Source organism: Narcine bancroftii, chromosome 2 (genome assembly GCF_036971445.1).
Source record: "Narcine bancroftii isolate sNarBan1 chromosome 2, sNarBan1.hap1, whole genome shotgun sequence".
Lineage (NCBI taxonomy): Eukaryota > Metazoa > Chordata > Chondrichthyes > Torpediniformes > Narcinidae > Narcine > Narcine bancroftii.
Window position 1 is genome coordinate 12,280,571 of NC_091470.1, and position 18,760 is coordinate 12,299,330.

Below are 18,760 nucleotides of genomic sequence, written 5' to 3' on the forward strand. Positions count from 1 at the left end.
CAATTTTAGTTAAAAATTCATCTATTTTGTGTTCTTTCCCTTCGTTTTCAGTTTGATATAGTTGTTCGTAGAATTCTCTGAAGTTTTCATTAATCTCCGTTGGATTATATGTGATTTGTTTGTCTTTTTTCCTTGATGCCAATACCATTCTCTTAGTTTGTTCTGTCTTAAGCTGCCATGCTAGAATTTTGTGCGTTTTTTCTCCTAGTTCATAATATTTCTGTTTTGTCTTCATTATGTTCTTCTCCACCTTATATGTTTGTAGTGTTTCATATTTTATTTTTTTATCTGCCAATTCTCTTCTTTTAGTTGTGTCTTCCTTCATTGCTAATTCTTTTTCTATATTTACTATTACCCTTTCCAACTGTTCTGTTATCTGATTGTAGTCCTTCTTCATCTTAGTTACATAACTTATTATTTGCCCTCTGATGAACGCTTTCATTGCGTCCCTAAGTATAAACTTATCTTTCATTGATTCCGTATTTATTTCAAAGTACATTTTAATTTGTCGTTCAATTAATTCTCTAAAATCCTGCCTTTTAAGTAGCATGGAGTTTAATCTCCATGCCCACCTCACTGACAAAAGGCAAAGGAGGAAAAACCCAACACCCAACCCCAACCAACCAATTTTCCCCTGCAACCGCTGCAACCGTGTCTGCCTGTCCCGCATCGGACTTGTCAGCCACAAACGAGCCTGCAGCTGACGTGGACATTTACCCCCTCCATAAATCTTCGTCTGCGAAGCCAAGCCAAAGAATACATTCTTGGTGGGATGTCCTCTAACTCTATTGTCAATAACAAGGGTGAGTGGTCCGATAATAGTCTAGCTTTATATTCCGTTTTCCTGACTCTCTCTTGCATGCAAGCTGATAACAGGAATAGGTCTATTCTTGAGAATCTTTTATGTCTGCCCGAATAATATGAATATTCCTTTTCCTTTGGGTGTTGTTTCCTCCATATATCCTAAAGTTGCATTTCTTGCATTGATTTAATTATAAATTTGGTTACTTTGTTCTTTCTGTTAATTTTTTTTCCAGTTTTATCCATGTTTGAGTCCAAATTAAGGTTGAAATCCCCTCCTATTAGTATGTTCCCTTGCGTGTCTGCTATCTTCAAAAAGATATCTTGCATAAATTTTTGATCTTCTTGATTAGGTGAATATACATTGAGTAAATTCCAAAACTCCGAATATATCTGACATTTTATCATTACATATCTCCCTGCTGGATGTATTATTTCCTCTTCTATTTTGATTGGTACATTTTTACTGATTAATATAGCTACTCCTCTAGCTTTTGAATTATATGATGCTGCTGTTACATGTCCTATCCAATCTTTCTTTAATTTCTTGTGTTCCACTTCAGTTAAGTGTGTTTCTTGTACGAATGCTATATCAATTTTTTCTTTTTTCAGTAAATTTAACAGTTTCTTCCTTTTGATTTGTTTATATATTCCATTAATATTTAAAGTCATATAGTTCAACATAGCCATTTCATACTTTGTATATCTTTCCTTTCCGTTTCCTCATCATCACCTTTCCTTCTTATCCATTTCTGCTTTCTTTTTTTTGAACACACTATAAGACAACATTTCTAAAACATAAAATATTTCCATTATTCTCCTATCTAAAATTCCTTTAACCCCACTATCCCCTCCCCTTCCTGAGTTGCCCTTTGACTCTTGTCAGGCAACCACATCTCCCCTCTCCATTTGGATTTGCGAATTCACTCGCAAGCATCAACTGATTTCGCAGTGACCGTAATTCTTCCCCACCCAGCCCCCCCAGAAAAGATTTTAATCTTCATATATAACAAAGGTTATATTCTCTTAATTCCCCCCATACTTCCTTTCTTCCCTTTCTTTCCCTTCTTAGTTCTTACCTATACTCTTTTTTTTTAATATATACATACACACATATACATATATATATATATATATATATTTATATATATATTTATATACCTACATACACACATACATATAGTTTGTGGTCATTTTTGTTCTCGTTACATGTCTTCATCTCTCTGTCTGTTTTGTAGTTGTTCTGCAAATTTTCGTGCCTCCTCCGGATCCAAGAATAGTCTGTTTTACTGCCCTGGAATAACTATTTTAAGTACCGCTGGGTACTTTAGCATAAATTTATATCCTTTTTTCCATAGGATCGTTTTTGCTGTATTAAACTCCTTCCTCTTCTTCAGGCATTCAAAACTTTTATCTGGATAGAAAAAAAATTTTTGACCTTTGTATTCCAGTGGTTTTTTGTCTTCTCTTATTTTCCTCATTGCTTTCTCCAATATATTTTCTCTTGTTGTATATCTTAGGAATTTTACTAGAATGGATCTTGGTTTTTGTTGTGGTTGTGGTTTAGGGGCTAATGTTCTGTGTGCCCTTTCTATTTCCATTTCTTCCTGTAATTCTGGTCTTCCCAGGACCCTGGGGATCCATTCTTTTATAAATTCTCTCATATTCTTGCCTTCTTCATCTTCCTTAAGGCCCACTATCTTTATATTGTTTCTTCTATTATAATTTTCCTTTATATCTATCTTCTGAGCTAACAGCTCTTGTGTCTCTTTAACTTTTTTATCAGATTCTTCTAATTTATTTTTTAAGTCATCTACTTCCATTTCTATGGCTGTTTCTCGTTCTTCCACCTTGTCCACTCTTTTTCCTATATCTGACATGATCATCTCTAATCTATTCACTTTTTCTTCTGTATTTTTATTCTTCTTTTTATTTCACTGAATTCTTGTGATTTCCATTCTTTTACTGATTCCATATATTCTTTAAAAAATATATATATCCATGTACTTGCCCTTCCCTTCATCTTCCATTTCCCTGTGTTCTTCCTCTTCTTCTGAGTCCACTCCAGGATCTGTGTCCTTTACCTCTGTCTCTTCTGGTTTTCTTGTTGGGTTGTTTGTTTTATTTTGTTGGGTATTTTTGGTCTTCTTATTTTTACTAGAAGTGTCTTGATGCTGGTCTTCTTCCTCTGGGTTGGTCATCTGTTGTTTCTTTGATTTCTTTTTACTCTCTTCTTTCTTGTTCTCGTTATTTTCTATGTTTTCCTCTTGCTGCTTTGTTGTGGTTGTCAATTTCAGCTGTGGAGATCGACTCCTCAGCTGGTCCCCCCTCCCGTCAGTGTTATTTTTGTCTTGCGCACTTTTATTTGGCTCCGTGAGCCATTTTTGTAGTCCCGAGTTCGGGGCTTCAACTGACCTAAGGGAGCGGGCTTCTCTCTCCACGGCGGGCCTCCTCGTACAGGTAAGGCCTTCACCTTCTTCTTCCGACGTCCTTTCTTTTTCTCTTCTTCCCATTGCTTTTGGCTTTTCTTTCTTCGCTGCCATTTTCTCCACACCTTTACTTTCACTTTATTTTGGTTTTTGTATTTGTGCCTTTGTTTTTTCACTGTTTTTTTTTACTTTTCTGGAGAGGGCTGGAGTTCCCCGACCGGCCACTACTCCATCACGTGACTCCCTCCAGACCTCTCCGATCCATGTGTTTATCCAATTTATTTTTAAAACTCACGATTGAATCTGCATTCACTCCATTAGCTGGCAGCTCATTCCACATTCCTACCACTCTCTGAGTGAAAAACCTTCCCCTAATGTTCCCCTTATACCTCTCCCCTTTCAGCCTAAAGTTATGACCTCTCGTATTAATCTACCCCAATTGAAGTAGAAACATCCTAATCATGTGTACTCTGTCTAAACCCCTCATAATCTTATAAACCTCTATCAAGTCTTCCCTCATTCATTGTTCCAAGGAGAATAGTCCTAACCTGTTATATCTTTTTCAGTAACTCAACTCCAGTAAGCCTTCTCTGCACTCTTTCAATCCTTTGCAATTCCTTTGGTACAGAAGCCCCAAGTCCAGTACCTCTGCGTCAAAGAACAGTTTCTTCCCAGTGTCACACTCCACAAAGACCACCATGGGTCTGACTTCAGTACACAAAGGTGCTGGAGAAACTCAGCAGGTCACACAGCATCCATAGGAAATAAAGACTCACAGATGATTCAGGTCTGTCAATGTATGCACTTCCTATAGATGTGGGATTTGCTGCCTTTCTCCAGCACTTTTGTGTATTACTTTCGACTCAGTATTTGCAGACTTTCTTGTTTAACACAAATCTGACAGCTCTGCTGACACAGTACGGGTTTTGCATTACTAGCCAAAAATGAATATTTCTTTTCTCTTCCTTTTATATTTATTATCTTTTTCTTCAGTGTGTTATTGTGTTTTGTCCACTTGGAAGTTGCAGCAAGCAAGACATCTATGCATTGTACTAATCTACAGAACACTATAGCACTGTACAAGACCTTTGGCCCTCCATGTTGTGTCAACCCTATATTCCTTTAAAAAAAAGTACCAAACCCTCCCTACCTCATAACTTTCTATTTTTCTTTCATAAATGTGCTTGTCCATCTCTTAAATGCCCCTATTGGGGCTCCACCACTACCCCTGGCTAGGTACTCTCTGTAAAAAAAAAAAACACCTCTGATGTTTCCCCTAAACTTCCCTCCCTTTGTCTATGTTTTCTGGTGTTTTCTATTCCTGCCATGGGAAACAGGTGTGGGATGTCCATCCTATCTATGCCTCAAATAATCTTGTAGACCTCTCATCCTTCATAAAATCCTTACAATTTTCTGCTTTGACTGAAAAATTGATTATCTGCCCTTTGGGGCTCATTGCTGGACTTTGATAAGGCTCCTCAGAACACCTTGGATTATTGGACCAATGAAAGTAAGGATATATTTACCTTGGAGCCAGCATACATAGACAGTTCACTGCCTCCTGAAATTAAATGGTTGCCTCAAATTTGAGAATGAGAGGTGATTCGATAGAGGTATTTAAAATTATGAGGGGGAGAGACAGAGTAAATGTAGGTCGGCTTTTTCCACTGAGGGGTCGGTGAGTTTCAAACAGGAGGACATGGGTTAAGGGTGAAAGGGAAAAAGTTCAGGGGGAACTTGTTCATTTAGAGTGGTGGGAGTGTGGAACAAGCTTCCAGCGGAAGTGGTAGATGTGGGCTCGATTTTAACATTTAAGGGAAATTTGGACAAGTATATGGATGGGAGAGGCATGGAGGGCTATGTATTGAGTGCAGTTCAGTGGGACTAGGCAAGAAAAAGCGGATCAGCACAGACTAGATGGGCCAAAGTGGCCTGTTTCTTTGGTTCTTTTGTGAGCAATCTGACAGGTTAACTAGCATACAATAATAATAGAGTTTATTATCAAATTCATTTTACAATGTACATATGCACTGAAATTATTCCTTACTACAGCCGCATTGGTATTTCATGGAAAAAAGACTACAGTGTGAATTAAAAAGAGACACTAACAACAAAAGATGCAGATAATAAATATGATCCTGGGGTAAGAAAAAAGTGACTTTGCAATAGTGCAGACACTCCTCTTGTGGTGTCTGAGCAGACCATGATTAGTGCAACAAACGGAGATTCAAGTGTCTGAGAGCTGTTGGAACTGAGAGGTCCTGGTCAAGGTTCCAGAAGGTAGCAGTGAGAAGAGGTTGTGACCAGGGTGGTGGGGTCCTTTATGATGTTGGCTGCCACAGGACTAGATCAGATTTCCAATTTATTGTCAGAGTACATATATGACATCACATACAACCCTGAGATTCCTTTATACTGCAGGTGTGGCAGAATCACCACTAATGGGTAGTGCAAGAGTAAACTGTGCACAGCGAAAACATGTAAACAATTAAAAGAACTGTCAACTGATCATGAATGTAAACAAACTAACTGTGCAATACAGAAAGAACCAAGAAAATCAATCAATAAAGTGCACAAGTAAGAGTCCTTAAATGAGTCTCTGATTGAGTTTGTGGTTGAAGAGTCTGATGGTGGAGGGGGATCAGCTGGTCCTGATCCTGGTGGTGCGAGTCTTGTGGCACCGAGACCTCTTTCCTGATGGTAGCAGCAAGAACAGAGTGTGTGCTAGGTAGTGTGAGTCTTTGATGATTGCTGCTGCTCTCTGACTGCAGTGTTTCATCTAGATATACTCATTAGTGTGGAGTGTTTTGCCTGTGATGTCCTGGGCTGCGTCCACGACCTTTTGGAGGGCTTTACGCTATTGGTGTTCCCATACCATACAGTGTTGCAGCCAGTCAGCCAGTTTCCACCACACCTCTGTAGAAATTTGCCAGGGTTTCTGGTGTCGTACCAAACCTCTGCAAACTCCTGAGGAAGTAGAGGCACTGCCGCGCTTTCTTCATGATGCCATTGGTGTGTTGGGTCCAGGAAAGATCCTCCAAGATAATGACTCCCAAGAACTTAAATATAAATCAAAACCAATGACCTGAGTGATTGTTTGTTGAACTGATTTGACAAGATTTGGGAATCCATGGAGAAAGTCAGATGGAAAAATGCAGAGAACAAACAAAAATTGGAAAAGAGAAAAGGAAGAGTGGAGTGTAGGAAAGTTAATAGATTCAGGGAGATAGTTACCCGGAGACCAGATGTGTCAGGTAAGTGGGTAACTGTCAGGGGAGGGAAGAAAAATGCCTGAAAAATGGAGAGCACACCTGTGACTACTCCTCTCAGCAACAGGTATATTGTGTTGAGGGAGATGACCTGACAGAAGCTGGCCGCAGTGACCAGGTCGCTGGCACTGAGCCTGGCACGGTGGTACAAAAGGTAAAGAGGAATGCAGTGGTCATTGGGGACTCCATTGTCAGAGTTACAGACAAGAGATTCTGTAAACCAGATAGGTATACCCGCATGGTGTGCTGCCTCCCTGGTACAAGGGTACGGGATATCTCAAATCGGGTCCAGAGTATTCTAAAAGGAGAGGGCGAGCAGCCTGTGGGTACCAATGACATCGATAAAAAGAGGGAGGAGGTACTGAAAAAGGATTACAGCGAGTTAGGACAGAAGCTAAGAAACAGGACCGCCAGGGTGGTGATCTCTGGATTGCTACCTGTGCCAAGTGCAACTGAGGACAAAAATGGAAGGTTAAGACAAATGAATGTGTGGCTGAGGGGCTGGTGTAAATGACAGGGTTTTGGCTTCTTGGAGCATTGGGATCTCTTTTGGGGAAGGCATAACCTTTACAAGAAGGATGGGTTACACCTAAACCCAAAAGGGGTTAATATATTGGCAGCTAGGTTTGGTACAACCGTCAAATGTCAAATGCAGTTTAAACTAATTTGGCAGAGGGGTGGGAACCTGTATGATAGGGCAAAGGACAGGAAAGATAAAATAGGAAAAGTTAGGTTAGGCTGCAAAAGTAAAAAAATCAGAAAGAGCAAGGAGGGTGAAAAAAAACAAATCTGAAGGCTTTATATCTTAATGCAAGAAGCATTCGGAACAAGGTAGATGAATTGACTGTGGAAATTGAGACAAACAAATACGATTTGATTGGGATTACAGAAACATGGCTGCAAGGTGGGCAAGCCTGGGAACTTAACATCCCGGGGTATATGATATTTAGGAGGGATCGGCAAGAAAGAAAAGGGGGTGGGGTAGCATTGATGGTGAGAGAAGGGACCGACACGATTGACAGGAAGGATATTAATTCGGAAGATGCGGAATCTATATGGGTAGAACTGAGGAATAGCAAAGGGTGGAAAATGTTAGTTGGGGTGTATATAGGCCTTCAAATAGCAATGTAGAGGTGAGGGAAGGCATTAAAAGAGAAATTAGAGAAGCGTGCAATAAGGGAACAGCTGCCATCATGGGAGACTTTAATTTACATATAGATTGGACTAGTCAAATTAGTAAAAATACTGAGGAGGAGGAATTCCTTGAATGTTTACAGGACGGTTATCTAGTCCAATATGTCGAGAAACCAACTCTGGAGCTGGCCATTTTAGACTGGGTATTATGCAATGAAAAGGGGCTAATCAGCAATTTTGTTGTACGAGGCCCTTTGGGTAGGAGCGATCACAATATGATCGAATTCTCACTCGACATGGAGAGTGAAGAAATTAAAACCGAGACTAAGGTCCTGAATTTAAATAAAGGGAATTATGATGGTATGAGATGGGAGTTGAGTAAGATTGATTAGGTGGTGTTTATGGGAGGGGGGTGGGGGGGGTTGACGGTGGATAGACAATGGAAAGCATTCACAGATCTAATGGAAGAATTGCAGAAATCGTTTATACCGGTTTGGCATAAAAATAAACCAAAAAAGGTGACTCAACCGTGGATAACAAGGGAAATTAGAAACAGCATTAGGTCCAAAGAGAGAGCATATCAATTGGCCAAAAAAAGTACCAAATCCGAAGACTGGGAACAATTCAAGATGCACCAAAGGAGGACAAAGGGATTAAACAAGAGGACAAAAATAAATTATGAAAGTAAGCTTGCGGCAAACATAAAAACCAACTGCAAAAGCTTTTATAGATATGTCAAGAGGAAAAGATTGGTGAAATCCAGAGTAGGTCCCTTGCAGTCAGAATCAGGGGAATATATAATGGGGAATAAGGAAATGGCAGACCAATTAAATTCTTACTTTAGTTCTGTTTTCACAAGAGAGGATACAAATAACCTCCCAAGGATGTTGGGAAACATAAAGACTAATGCAAGGGAGGAACTGAAAGAAATCAGTATCTCTAAGGACATGGTCTTGGGGAAATTGAAGGGATTGAAGGCCGATAAATCCCAAGGGCCTGATAATCTACATCCTAGGGTACTTAAGGAAGTGGACATTCAGATAGCAGATGCTTTAAGAATTATTTTCCAGAACTCGATAGACTCAGGATCAGTACCCATGGATTTGATGGTAGCTAATGTTACACCACTATTTAAAAAGGGGGGTAGAGAAAAAGCGGGGAATTATAGGCCAGTGAGCCTTACATCAGTAGTGGGCAAATAATGGAATCCATTATTAAGAATGTAATAGCGGACCATATGACTACCAGAGACGGGATCGGACAGAGTCAACATGGATTTACAAAAGGTAAATCGTGCTTGACAAATCTATTGGAATTCTTTAAGATGGTGACAGGTAAAATAGATGGGGGAGAGCCAGTGGATGTGGTGTACCTGGACTTCCAAAAGGCCTTCGATAAGGTCCTACATAAATGACTGGCATGCAAAATCAAGGCTCATGGGATTGGTGGCAAAGTATTGATGTGGATTGAGAACTGGCTGGCAGATAGAAGACAGAGAGTTGGGATAAACGGCTCATTTTCTGAGTGGCAGGCGGTGACCAGTGGGGTGCCACAGGGATCTGTACTGGGACCTTAGCTGTTCACAATTTACATTAATGATCTAGACGAGGGGATTGGATGTAATATCTCCAATTTGCAGGCGACACTAAGCTAGGAGGGGTTGTGTGCACTGAAGAGGGGGTCAGGAAGCTCCAGTGTGATTTGGATAAATTGGGGGACTGGGCAGATACATGGCAAATGCACTACAATGTGGATACATGTGACGTTATTCACTTTGGTCATACAAACCGGAGGGCAGACTACAATTTGAATGGCAATAGATTGGGAGATGGGGAAGTGCAGAAAGACCTAGGGGTCTCTGAAGGCGAGCATGCAGGTACAGCAGGCGGTTAAAAAGCCAAATGGTATGTTGGCCTTCATATCAAGAGGGTTTGAGTCTAGGAACAAGGATACCTTACTGCAGCTGTACAGGGCTTTGGTGAGACCCCACCTGGAGTATTGTGTGCAGTTTTGGTCACCTTATCTAAGGAAGGATGTTCTTGCAATGGAGGGAGTGCAGAGGCGATTCACCAGGCTGATACCTGGAATGGCAGGAATGACTTAGGAGGAAAGATTGCGCAAATTGGGATTGTACTCACTGGAGTTTAGAAGATTGAGAGGAGATCTCATAGAGACATAAAATTCTGGAAGGACTGGACAGAATGGGTGCGGAAGGGATGTTTCCAATGGTGGGGGAGTCCAGAACCCGGGGCCATGGTTCGAGAATAATAGGCAAACCATTTAGGACCGAGATGAGGAGGAATTTCTTGACCTAGAGGGTGGTGAATCTGTGGAATTCATTGCCACAGAGGGCAGTAGAGGCAGGTTCATTGAATATATTTAAGAAGGAATTAGATCTATTTCTTCAGTATAAGGGTATTAAAGGTTACGGAGAGAAGGTGGGGACAGGGTACTGAACTTTAAGATCAACCATGATCTCATTGAATGGTGGAGCAGGCTCGAAGGGCCGAATGTCCTACTCCTATCTTCTATGTTTCTATGGCAAAGAAACGAAGACTCTAGATTCTAAAAGGAAAGTGAGTGGAAGGACACGTTATCTGAATTCCCTTAGTATTCAAAAAACGGTCAGGGAACTTGTGGCATAAGGGAGATGATTTAGTGGCCATTGCAGAAATGTTGCAAGGTGAAGATAAGTGGGAATGAAATATCCACAGGTTAAAGGATGGGCAGGAAGAGAAGGGAGTGGGGTTTGTGTTTGTGAGAAAGGATGAGATCAGGGTGATGATTCTAAAGAGCAGAATGTTGAAACCATCTGGGAAGAGTTAGGAATAGAACAGGGAGTTGTCAATAGACCACCAAATAATTGCATTACAGTGGCACAAGTCATAAACCAAGAAATATCTGATGCACGTAAGAATGGAGCAACAAATGTCATGGGGATCTTTAACTTGCACATAGATTGGGTGAATCAAGTTGGTCGAGGCAGCCTTGAAGAGGACTTCATGGAATGCATCTATGATTGTTTTCTTAATCAATATGTTACTGAACCTACAAGGTAACATGCCTGTGATGGTACAGATTCTATCACCAATGTGTCTATGTACAGATGGTCGTGTAGGATGACTGTGATTGGCTGAGAGTGTAGCACCACCTACTGGCAGGTCTTAAAGGATTGCTCCTAGCCAGACCAGGTCATTCTGGACTGGTCGACCTCCTTGTGATATGCTCCAGTCTCTTAGTTAATAAAAGCCTTCGTTTGAATCAACGAGTCTTTGGTTTTTTCGACGCACTCTACAATGCCATCTTCAATCTGTTCCTGTGCAATAAGATGGGTAAAATGTAACGATCTTTTAGTTAGGGATCCTCGGAAAGAGTGATCACAAACTATGACTGAATTTCTCATACAAATGGAGGGAACAATGACAGTCTAAAACCAGGGTATGATGTGTCAACAAGGGAGAGGGAAGAGTTGGCTAGTGTGGATTGGAACAGTTGAGGAATGGTGGGCTGGGCCCACAGCTGTTCATGATCTATATTAATGATTTGAGGAGGGGACTAGGTGCAGCATATCTAAGTTTTCCATTTTGGATGTAAAAGGAAATTGAGTAGAGGATGTGGAGAGTTTGCAGAGAGATAAACAGTTGCTGGGCAAGGGTCTGACTAATGGCCTTCATTACTCGAGGCTTTGAATTTAGGAGCTGGTTGGTTCTTCTGCAACTGTACAATGTACTGGTGAGGCCCGTACTTGGAGTACAGTTCCAGTCTCCTTACTTGATAAAGGATGTAATGCTTTTGGAGGTGGAGTAGAGGAGGTTCATCAAGTTGATTCCAGAGATGAGGCACTTAGCCTATGAGGAGAGATTGAGTCACTCGGGACTGTACTCATTCGAGTTTAGAAGGATGAGAGGAGATCTGAAAGAGGCATATAAATTCTGAGAGGAATAGAGAAATAGAAGCAGGAAAGTAGTTTCCACTGAGAGACGAGACTAGAATTAGGATGCATAGCCTCAAGATTTAGGGGAATAGATTTAGGACAGATGAGGAAGAGTGCTTCTAGAGCATGTGAAATTCTCTGCCCAAAGAAGCAGTAGAGACTGCCTTAATGAATGTATTTAATAGATAGATAGATTTTTGCCTCATAAATTAATTACAGGTTTCGGGGAAAAGGCAGGTAGGTGGAGCTGAGTCCATGACCAGATCAACTGTGATCTTAATGAACGGCAGAGGAGGCTTGATGGGTAAGATGGACGACTCCTGCTCCTATTTCTTGTGTAAAGTAGAAGAATAAGAGCACAATTACAGAGTGTAGAGTTACAATGGACAAAAAGACCAATTTATACCAAGCAGGGCAACCTGGTCACTCTGTAGATATGTGAGAGTCTGCAGATGCTGGGGTCAGGAGCAAAAACCAATCTGCTGGAGGAACTTGGCAGGTTTAATTATTTTATTTAGAAATATAGACATAGAGCACAATAATAGGCCATTCCGCCCATGAGTCCATGCTGCCCAATTGCACCCATTTAATCTACAACCCCCTAGTACATTTCGAGGAAACCAGAGCCCCTGGGAAAAACCCACATTTAGGTTGAACAGCATCTGTGGGAGAAAAAGAATTGGTGATGTTTTAGGCCAGGCCCTTCACCAAAACTGATGAAGGTTTCGGATCGACACCAAGACAATTCTTATTATTCCCTAATGCTGCGCTCACTCCACTGAGTATCCCCCAGAAGACTGGTTTTTGCTGAGGCTGGCAGTGTTGAGGGGTTAAATAGTCCAACCAAAGAACTCATTAGTCAGTTGATTGGCCACTGTAAAATGGCCTGCATATGTAGGTGACTGGTGGAATCTGGGGTCTTGATATGACTGAAAATAATAGGATTCAGAGCAAATGAGTGAGAATGGGGAATTGTATTGGGAGCCAGAAGAGAATTGAGAAGTGGCCCCTAGCCCAAGGAGATCTGGTATTGTAATCAGCTTCTGTCTGTACACATCCAAGATTTTTTTTATTATCATGTAATAGAACAGATGTAATATTACAGAAAAATCTCCTTTAGTCCGGCATAAAGCAAAGATTTGCCATCAGAAAAATTTGTCAGGCACAGCTTGTAGTTGGAGAAAGAGAAGAAAATGAGAGTCCCTTCAGAGGCATTGAGTGTCCATGGATTCGCCTCCAGCACCTCCCGCAGCCTCTGCAGCCGCACAGACTCCTGTTCAATCCATCAGCGACCTGAGCTCCACCCCAAACCTTCAACACGTTCAGGAAGCCTTCAGCTTCTGAGGCCCCTCAGGAAGCCCCTCAACCTTGGCATCCTCTAGCTTCCTGGTTCAGATGCCTGGTAACCCCTTTAGCCAGTCTCCAGCAGTCCACAGCTTGGTGTGAGTCCTTTGACTGCAGTCACCTTGAGCCCACCACCCGTGAGTGCAGGACAAGTATTTCATCTATATAAATAAATATTATTTTTATGAATATGAGAGTCTTGGATGGTTAGTGTGAGCAGTTCCTTTGGTTGTTCATGATTAATACTGCCTCAAGGCTGGTGCCAGCACAGGCGCGGCCATCTTGGGCCCAGACCCCATGCTTTTAAAATACACACTGCTGGCTCCTCTAAGGCCTGTACAGAGCTGTCAGTAATAGGATGGGGCAGAAGAACCCTGTGGAGGAGTGCTGTGACTCTGCTCCCAGCTCTCCCCTGGTCTGCACCTGCCATTGCAACAACTCTGGCAGCGCCACCATTTTGGGGGTGGCTGTGAACTGATTTTCTGCTTTCTCTTTAGGCTTCCCATACAGATGCTACCCATTCCGCACCCAAAGCCTAATTCCATTCCTACCACGGCCACGTGAAGAGAGGCTAGTAGGCAAAGATGATGAAGGGGCCGTTGAAGGTGAGTGGGTCTTGCCATCTGTCTGTCTGGTGAATGTGCAGTAGTTTAATCAGCAGGCAGCTCCTGAGATCTTGAAATGAAGAAACTCCTACAAGTTGTAGCATTGACAACCTCAGCCCCAGGTCACCCAAACTGTCCTAGACAGGCACTCAGACCATCTCATAATAATGTGCGCCTTCTCACCTCTCCTCTGCTCCTCCCATCTTTATATTCAGGTCTCTACCTGATTCCTGACAAAGGCCTCAGGCCTGAAATGTCGTTACCCTTCCTATGGATACTCCATGACTTGAGTTTCTCCAGATGCATTGCTATCAACTTTCTATGGTGGGGAGTTCCACAAGTTCACAGCTCTGAGTGAAAAGTTTCTCCTCATCTCAATCCTAAATAGCTTTGCCCTTCCCTTTAGACCAGAGGAGTCCAAATTTATGCATCCTTCAAGGTCACTGCGTAGGTTGATGGGATTGTTAAGAAGGCCTGTGGGATGCTGGGATTCATTAATGGGGGAATTGAGTTCAGGAGTAGAGAGGTCATGTTACAAATCTCTGGTGAGACCACACTTAGAGTATTGTGTTCAGTTCTGGTCACCTCATTATAGGAAGGATGTGGAAGCTATGGAGAGAGTGCAGAGGAGATTTACCAGAATGTTGTGTGTAAGCTATGGAGAGAGTGCAGAGGAGATTTACCAGGATGTTGCGTGGATTGGAAAATAAGTCTTATGAGGCAAGGTTAGTAGAGCTGGGACTTTTCTCTTTGGAGCATAGAAGGATGAAAAGATACTTAATAGAGGTCTACAATGTTATGAGAGGCATACGGGGTGGACAGCCACCTGTTTCCAAGGGCACGTGTACAAAGTGAAGGGAGGGAGGGGTATGTTTTTTATGCAGAGAGTTGTGTGTGCCTGGAATGCCTTGCTTGGGCTGTTGGTGGAGGCTGGAAGATTAGAGGCATTTAAGAGACTCTTAGACAGGCACATGATAAAGAAAAATAGAGGATACATGGTAGGGAGGGTTTAGTTTTTTTTTGCTAGGATTATATATGGGTTGGGACAACATTGAGGGTCAAAGAGCCTGCACTGTGCTGTAGTACTCCATGTTCTATACATTACCAGCGTTTCGACTCGAGCCCTTCATCAAGCTGTGAGCAAAATGTAGGCAGGCGTCCTGCTCTATAAAGGACACTGTTGGACCTGCTGAGTTTCTCCAGCATTGAGTTTTCCCTTAAATCAGGGTGTCTTCAGACTTTCCTGTTTTGCCTCCTAAAACTAGAGGGTGGAGGATATCTGAGGAGTAAATTCTTCAAAGAATAGTTGGTATTGGGAAAGGAGTGGCAGAGCCAGGAATGGTAGCATCTGGATGGGTACTTGACCAAGCAGGGCTTTGAGGGTGCGGAATTAATGCAGACATTTGGATTTCGTATGGGTGACCCTGATGGTTGGCATAGACTTAGTGGGCTGAAGGCTCTGCTTCTATACAGGATTCACTGCAGCCCTGCCGTTCTCTTTCTATTTAACTCCCTTTTGAATATGCTGAATAGATTTGTTTCCATCCCTGGTGTCAGCGCTGAAAAACTCCGGATCGTCAATAGTCATTTCTTGAAATGATTTTCTTCCACTCACTGATGGGAGCACCCAATGACTGACTTTAAACTGTGCTTTCCACCACTCGATCATGAACATGAAACAAAATTTGTTGTTTCGGGGCAGCGTTACAGGTGCAAAATTGGTCTAAATTACATTAGAAAAAAATATCAATTAGTGCAAAAGAGGAAGCGAGGCAGTGTCCATTCAGAAATCTGATGGCGGAGGGGAACAGAAATCTGAACTGTTGGGTGTTCGTCTTCAGGCTCCTGTATCTTCTTCCTGATGGAAGCAGTGAGAAGAGGGCATGGCCTGGGTGGTGAGTGTCCTTGATCATTGAGGCTCCTTTCTTAAGGCACCTCCTCTGGTAGATGCCCTTAATGGAGTGAAGACTGATGCCCATGATGGCACTGGCCGAATTCACCACTCTCTGTTGTCCTTTCCTGTCCTGTTCATTGGTACCAGACAGTGATGCCACCAGTCAGAATGCTCTCCATAGTACACCTGTAGAAATTTACAAGTCTTTGGTGACATATCAAATCTCCTCAAACTCGTAACAATGTATAGCCACTGTTGAGCCTTCTTCATGATTGCATTGACATTGGAGGCTCCAGGAGAGATCTTCAGAGATGTTGACCTCAGGAATTTGAAGTTTTTAACCCTCTCCACTGCTGACCCCTCGCAGAGGACTGGTTTGCGTTCTCCTAATTTTCTTCTCCTGAAGTCCACCATCAGTTTATGACAATGGGAGCATTTCATAAGAAATGAGTCGGCCAGTTGATCCCTTGAGCCTGCTGGGCCATTCAGTGACATTATGACTGATCCAGGCTTGGCAATCTGACTTTCCCAAACTCTCATCATAACCTTTGAACTACTTTATATGATTTTTGATCTCCCATCTTGTAGATATCAGTGACTCCTTTTTCATACTCATAGTTTGTGCACCTTTCAATCTTCTCTGTTCTAAGCAAAACGATTCAGCTCCCTCTTTTATCCCTGTTATTTAAGTTGAACACCCCAGATTCCCCTCCAAACCTTTCTCGAATTGCATGCCGAGTTGTTGAAGTAGAACATGACTCTGGACTGATGCAGAAAGTAATAAAAAGCACGAGCACGATAATGGTCTTTATTTCTGGAGGTCTACGATAATAGATTGTAGAAATTAAGCTGCTGCTTCATCATTTCCTGGATTGATCACACCAAGAATACAGTGAGCATTTTTGAGTCCCACTCATTAGAAGGATGGACAGGATTCTGAAGAAGTGTAGTCTACAGCCCACATTAGTGATGGGCTATCAGTGATGTGGGCTTGTTCTGTTTTGTCAGATATTCAGTTGGGAACAAGTAACTCATTGCGTTCACTGTTTCTGGAGTGGAGGAATCCAGTCTTTCTGCGGCCCCCCAAGGTAGGATCTGCTGCTTAACCATTAATACCTGCTCCTTTCGGCTCAATTATAGAACAATCCTTGTTTCTATGGTCTTGACCCTCCCAATCTCTGGAATATTCTATGCTTATTAAGTGCACAAATTCAACAGGAGTTTCCTCTGCACTTCTGAGTAGTGTAGGGGATCCAGTACTGATCCCTGCCACACACCACTTAAATATTGTTACTGTTCCTGGCTCCTCCACCTCCTCTGGCACTTAGAACATAATAGGACAGTACAGGCCCTTCAGCCCACCTGTTGTGCTGACCTATATATATCTACCTTAAAAAAAAAATCTCAGGCCCTTAAAACCCTCTATTTTTCTTTCATGCACGATCCATGTGCCTGTCTAAGAGTCTCTTGAATGCCCCTAATGTTCCAGCCTCCACCATCACCCCGGCAATGCATTCCAGGCACTTATCACTCTCTGTGTTTAAAACTTATCCCTGACGTGCCCCCTAAACTTCCCTCCCTTCATTTTGTACAGACGTCCTCTCTCACCCTACTACTCCCACCTTGGAATGAAAGTGCTGGCTGCCTACCTTATCCATGCCTCTCATAATTTTGTAGAACTCGTCCTTTGCACAAAAGAAAAAAGTCCAAGTTCTACTAACCTGGCCTCATAAGATTTATTTTCTAATCCACGCAACATCCTGGTAAATCTCCTCTGCACCCTCTTCGTTAGCTTCCACATCCTTCCTGTAATGAAGTGACCAGAAATGAAAATAATATTCTAAGCGTGGTCTCACCCGAGATTTATAGAGCAGCAATATATCACCTCATGACTCCTGAACTTAATTCCTCCATCCAATGAATATATGTGTACAGGTACCATATATTCCAGATACCAACTACTCTGTGTGTAAAATTCACCCCTCGGATTGTCCCTCAGCCTCCATGCTGAGAGAAAACAACCAAAGTTTGTCCAATTTCTCCCCTTGTCTCCTCTAAACCAGTCAACATTCTGACGGGACTCTTCTGTACCATTTCCAAAGCCTCCACATTCTTCCTGTAATATGGTGACCAGAATTGCATGCAGTATTCCAAGTGTGGCCAAACCAACGTTTTACATAACTATTACCTGACCTCCTTACTTTTATATTCAGTGCCTCACACAATGAGGGAAAGTATATGATGTGGCTTTACCCCCTGTGTGTGTGTGTGTGTGTGTGTGTGTGTGTGTGTGTGTGTGAGTGTGTGTGTGTGTGTGTGTGGCTGGGCCTGCTTTCAATCATCTACAGTATCCCTCTGCACATCAGTTCTGTTAGTCTTGCTATTAATTGTTTGCTTTCCTCTTGCGTTAAATTTTGATAGCCTTCTTCAACAATAGGTACCTTAATATCGATCCCTGTGGAACACCAATGGTCACAAGTCTCTGACCAGATTAACATCCTTCCGCCACTATCCACTTCTTCTATTGGCCAGACAATTTCAAATCCAAACAATCAACTCACTGTGGATCCCATGTAACTTAGAGTCAAGTCAAGTTTATTGTCATCTTACTGTACAAGTACAACCCAACCAAACCGTATTCTCTGGTTCTCTGTGCAACACAGGCAGACAAACAACCAGACATAACGCACATACTAACAAAAAATATATATGCAGGTCAAGGATTTTATCAATTAAAAAAAATTGTTTTGTACAAATTAGAGTCTTGGAGGGTCAGTGTGAGCAGTTCCTTGAATTGTTCAGCATTCTTGTTGCCCTTGGGAAGAAGCTGTTTTTCAGCCTGGTGGCGCTGGCTCTGATCCTTTTGTATCTCTTCCCCGACGGGAGCAGCTGAAAGGTCCACCGCTCTTCCCTCACCAACCATCTTTGTCACCTCCTTAAAAAACTCAATCAAATTGGTAGGAAATAACTTGCTCCTCACAAAGGCATGTTGACTGTGTCTACACTAATCTGATTATGCCTTTCCAAATGAACATAACTCCCATCCCCAGGTATCCCTCTAAGACCTTTCTTACCCTTGATGTCAAACCTCGTTGCTTGTAATATTCAGCTGATTATCAGATTCATCTTTTTTAAAATGGTAGACATGTATGTAAAATCTTCATGTTCACTGAATGGTAGCATATCCGTGATATATCCCTGAAGAAGTTCTGCAAGAATCAGTGAGGCGGATAGATGTGACAAAGTCTGACAAAGAAAATGGAATGATTTGTATAAGTAACAGGTAGAAATCTGAATGTATTGAGTGACTTGAGTTTTTAAAAGATGCTGCCATATGTTTCTGCTGGGTA

General features: G+C 42.1%; 1 protein-coding gene across 1 annotated transcript in view; it reads left to right on the forward strand.

The window, feature by feature from the left end:
- Positions 1 to 18,760, forward strand: part of mlh3 (mutL homolog 3 (E. coli)) — a 59,779-nt gene that overhangs the window by 7,817 nt on the left and 33,202 nt on the right. Inside the window, exons 3-4 of the mRNA XM_069915865.1 lie at positions 13,409 to 13,516; positions 16,419 to 16,498. Of these exons, the coding sequence (XP_069771966.1) occupies positions 13,409 to 13,516; positions 16,419 to 16,498 (188 nt within the window). The remainder of the gene's footprint in view (positions 1 to 13,408; positions 13,517 to 16,418; positions 16,499 to 18,760) is intronic.